This window comes from Trachurus japonicus, chromosome 14, assembly GCF_045865225.1.
Source record: "Trachurus japonicus isolate A0001 chromosome 14, Traja_1.0".
Classification (NCBI taxonomy): Eukaryota; Metazoa; Chordata; class Actinopteri; order Carangiformes; family Carangidae; genus Trachurus; species Trachurus japonicus.
This window is the reverse complement of record NC_140920.1, coordinates 32,051,116-32,054,459: the sequence shown is the minus strand read 5'-3', so window position 1 is coordinate 32,054,459 and position 3,344 is coordinate 32,051,116. Positions and strand designations below refer to the sequence as shown.

Below are 3,344 nucleotides of genomic sequence, written 5' to 3'. Positions count from 1 at the left end.
ACATTATGGCCTGCATGTTACATCAGATTTCTCAGCAGATACATCACTGTTAATTATACCTATCTAGATTAGGTTCATATACTGCAGTTCATGAGTAGCTTGTAGTTCGGCCTTGGGGTCTTGCACTCTCTCTGTGTTTCCACAGATCTCAACAGAGCTCCATCCCTCTGCACCAAGCAACACCTGTATCACCTCATTTCCCCTGCTGTTAAACAGGCCTGCACTCCCTGTCATTCCTGTATATGACCCAGCCTGCCCACCAGAAGCTGCTGACATCAGCTCTTGTTTACTGACCAATTCCATTTCCACTTCTCTGTTGTTATGATGCTATGTAAAGCCCTTTGAGACAAACTGTTGTAAAAAATGGCTGTACAAATAAAATTGCCTTGCCTTGCCATGCAACAACCCAAGATTTTGTGGAAGTCACTGTTTACCTATGAAGTGATTTTTGCCTTGGTTGAGGCTTCCGACAGAGAAGATGAGAATTTCCAATGACAACAGAGATTATCCATTAGGACAGGTCTGATTGTTTTATCTCTGATGCCATAGATTAGAGCACTCAGACATCTTGGGAAGATTATAACACACACATAAAGGACAATATATATGCGCACAATAGCTAATCTGTCTAGGACCTTTGACATAGCTATAATTAAGGGGTTTTGTATAGTTGATGAGAGACTGAGGCCCAGCTGCACCAGATGCAGCAGCAGTGTGTTACGAGCCTTTCTGGCTGAAGCTTTGTCTGTAGAGGCTGACCTGGCTGCTACCATCACACCAATATAGGAATAAATGACTGTCACAACACCTAGAACACACAAAAAGTAAGTGAAGCCTCTGTCGTAAAGATCAGACATTGGATCAAGCAACATGCTTTCTTTGCCACAGTAGTCCTTCATCTGCAGAGTCTCTAGCTCCTCAAATGGAAAATTCAACAGCAGAAAAACACGAGTGAGGACACTTAGTGAACTGATTGTCCAAATCACAATGATGGCCACTCCTGTGTTTTTGATGGTGATAATGGTTGCATGCCTTAGTGGGTAACACACAGCTACATATCTCTCCAAAGACATCACCACCAGTGTTAGAGGAGAGATTTCAAGTGTAATATTGGAGAGCATAACAAGAACACCACACACAGGATATGTCAGCCTTATTCTAAAAGCAGCAATAAGGTACAGTAACTGACTTAGAGCCAAGTGTATAGTGTCTGCAAAAAGTAGGTTATACAGAAGAATATACCGAGAGGTCTCACGAAACACTGGTTTACTCCTCAAGGTGAATAACATGGTTCCATTAATGTAGAGAAATACACAGGATGGTACTGTAGACATAAGAGAAAATAACACTAATCCCATTAGACCTTGATATTGTAGTCCAACAGTGATGTTGGTCTGAGACTGATTTGTGTACATTTTAGAGAAGTATTGTCACCTGCTGATGAAACAGCAGTATAAAAGGATACTCTTCTTCAGATTGCTATTGTTTGGCAGTGAAGATCTTGTGACCCACATAGAATTTATGAGCTCAGTCCTCACACCTACATGACACCATGCTATGTGTCACATGGGTTTGACCCGGTTATGTTAGCAATGGAATATTGCGTAATAAGAATTTCATCATCCAAGTTCCTCATTCATAACAGAGAGTCTGTCACAAGTTTTTAAGTTATGAATGGCAATTAGTGTTAGTGTTCAATTGCTAACAGTGAAAAATATTTTATTAGAAGTCAGATATAAAATTTTATGTCATATCACCATGAAGTTGTTGTTGGAATATACAAGAAATATCAATTCATGGTGAAAGTAATGATATGTCAGAACGAGGCCCGGGACTCGATTAAAAAAATGAATCTAATTAATATGGGGCTTTGTAATTAATCAATCGAAATTAATCGCATTTTTAATCGCATATAAATATTTGACCTGAGAACAGTGAGAAGCAATTTTTTTCACATGGATTTTAGTATACCATTGAATAATGACTGAATACATAAGCTTAAAGTGATACGCCAAACATTTTTTTTCATGTCTTCCCGAGTCCATGACAAGCAGATAGACACCATCCTTTCGACTGTGCGTGCAGTAACAAGGGAGATAGAGCCGTATCGCCCGTAATTAGCTTAGCTCAAACGCTGGAAGTGTATCGGTAGTGTTAGCCTGCCTCCTACCTGAGCCGAAATCAGCAGACCGAAGCTGATTTCATTTTAGCTCTAAACTCTGTAAATATATCACTTTATCAACATTTCAAACATTTATAGGCGAGAAAGTAGCCGTTGAGATCAGCAGTGTGTCGTTATTTTGTCTAAATACCAGTTGTTTACAATTTTGTTTGGACGAATTCGGTGCTACTCAAGCTAGCCGTTGTGACCAACGCACTTCCGGTTACTTTAACAAAATAAAACACCCGTTTCCCTTACATACAGAAAACCATGATGATAGAATTTGTGCTTTTACTTTGAAATAGGAAGCTAACCTACCCTCGATGTAGCTAGCTTGAACCAAAATGAACCGTCTTTGCTTGAACCCTCCGTTTTGACCAATCTTGTCCCGTTACCGGCATTTGACCGCTCAAGATGCCTTACTGGAGAGTTTTGTCAGCTCTGAGACGAAGATCGGTCCGTTTAGAGTTGCTGAAGAGTTTCTCTGATGACTTTAGGTGGAGGCAGGCTAACACTACCTATGCACTTCCAGCGTTTGAGCTAAGCTAATTACGGGCGATACGGCCTCTCCCTTGTTACTGCACGCACAGTCGAAAGGATGGTGTCTATCTGCTTGTCATGGACTCGGGAGTGAGGCAAGACACAACGTATGGCGTATCCATTTAAAGGGATAGTTCACCCAAAATTCAAATTTCACTCATTATCTACTCGCCCTCATGTCGACTAAGGACTGGGAGAAGTTTCAGAGTCCTCCGTGCCTTCTCTGAGTTACAGGGGGGCTCCGTGCTGCACTGCATGTCCTTATGACGGTAGAGAACGGGGCTCACTTTTCTTCGTCCAAAAAGACACACCAAAAAACATCCAAATACCTCCACACAGCTCGTCTGTAATGTCCCTCTTGTATTGAAGCCCCAACATGAGAAATTGTTCTGAAAAAAATTAAATAAGTCTATATTTTAAGCTTGTTTGTAGCGGAAGCTGATAGAGGAATACCCACATGGTTGCGCAGACAGGGACTAGTCTGCCTGTCTAGCCTCTATCTGGTCTTTTTAGCTACTAAACTTAACCAACTCCTTTCTTCATTCCCTAAGCCCAACCAGTGCAAAATCTTTTGGGGAAACACATACGCTATTAATTTTGTTTAACATACATTTACCTGTGTTTTTTTTTGTTTGTTTGTTTC

General features: G+C 40.9%; 1 protein-coding gene across 1 annotated transcript; it reads right to left on the bottom strand.

The window, feature by feature from the left end:
* Positions 1-434: 434 nt before the first annotated feature.
* Positions 435-1,415, bottom strand: LOC146975107 (odorant receptor 131-2-like). Its single transcript, XM_085798893.1, has one exon. The coding sequence runs from the start codon at positions 1,413-1,415 to the stop codon at positions 435-437; it is 981 nt and encodes a 326-aa protein (XP_085655019.1).
* Between the last annotated feature and the right edge of the window lie 1,929 nt (positions 1,416-3,344).

Bases quoted from the DNA above. Each gene is read 5' to 3' on its own strand.
- LOC146975107 (XM_085798893.1), bottom strand. From the start codon at position 1,415: ATGTACACAAATCAGTCTCAGACCAACATCACTGTTGGACTACAATAT.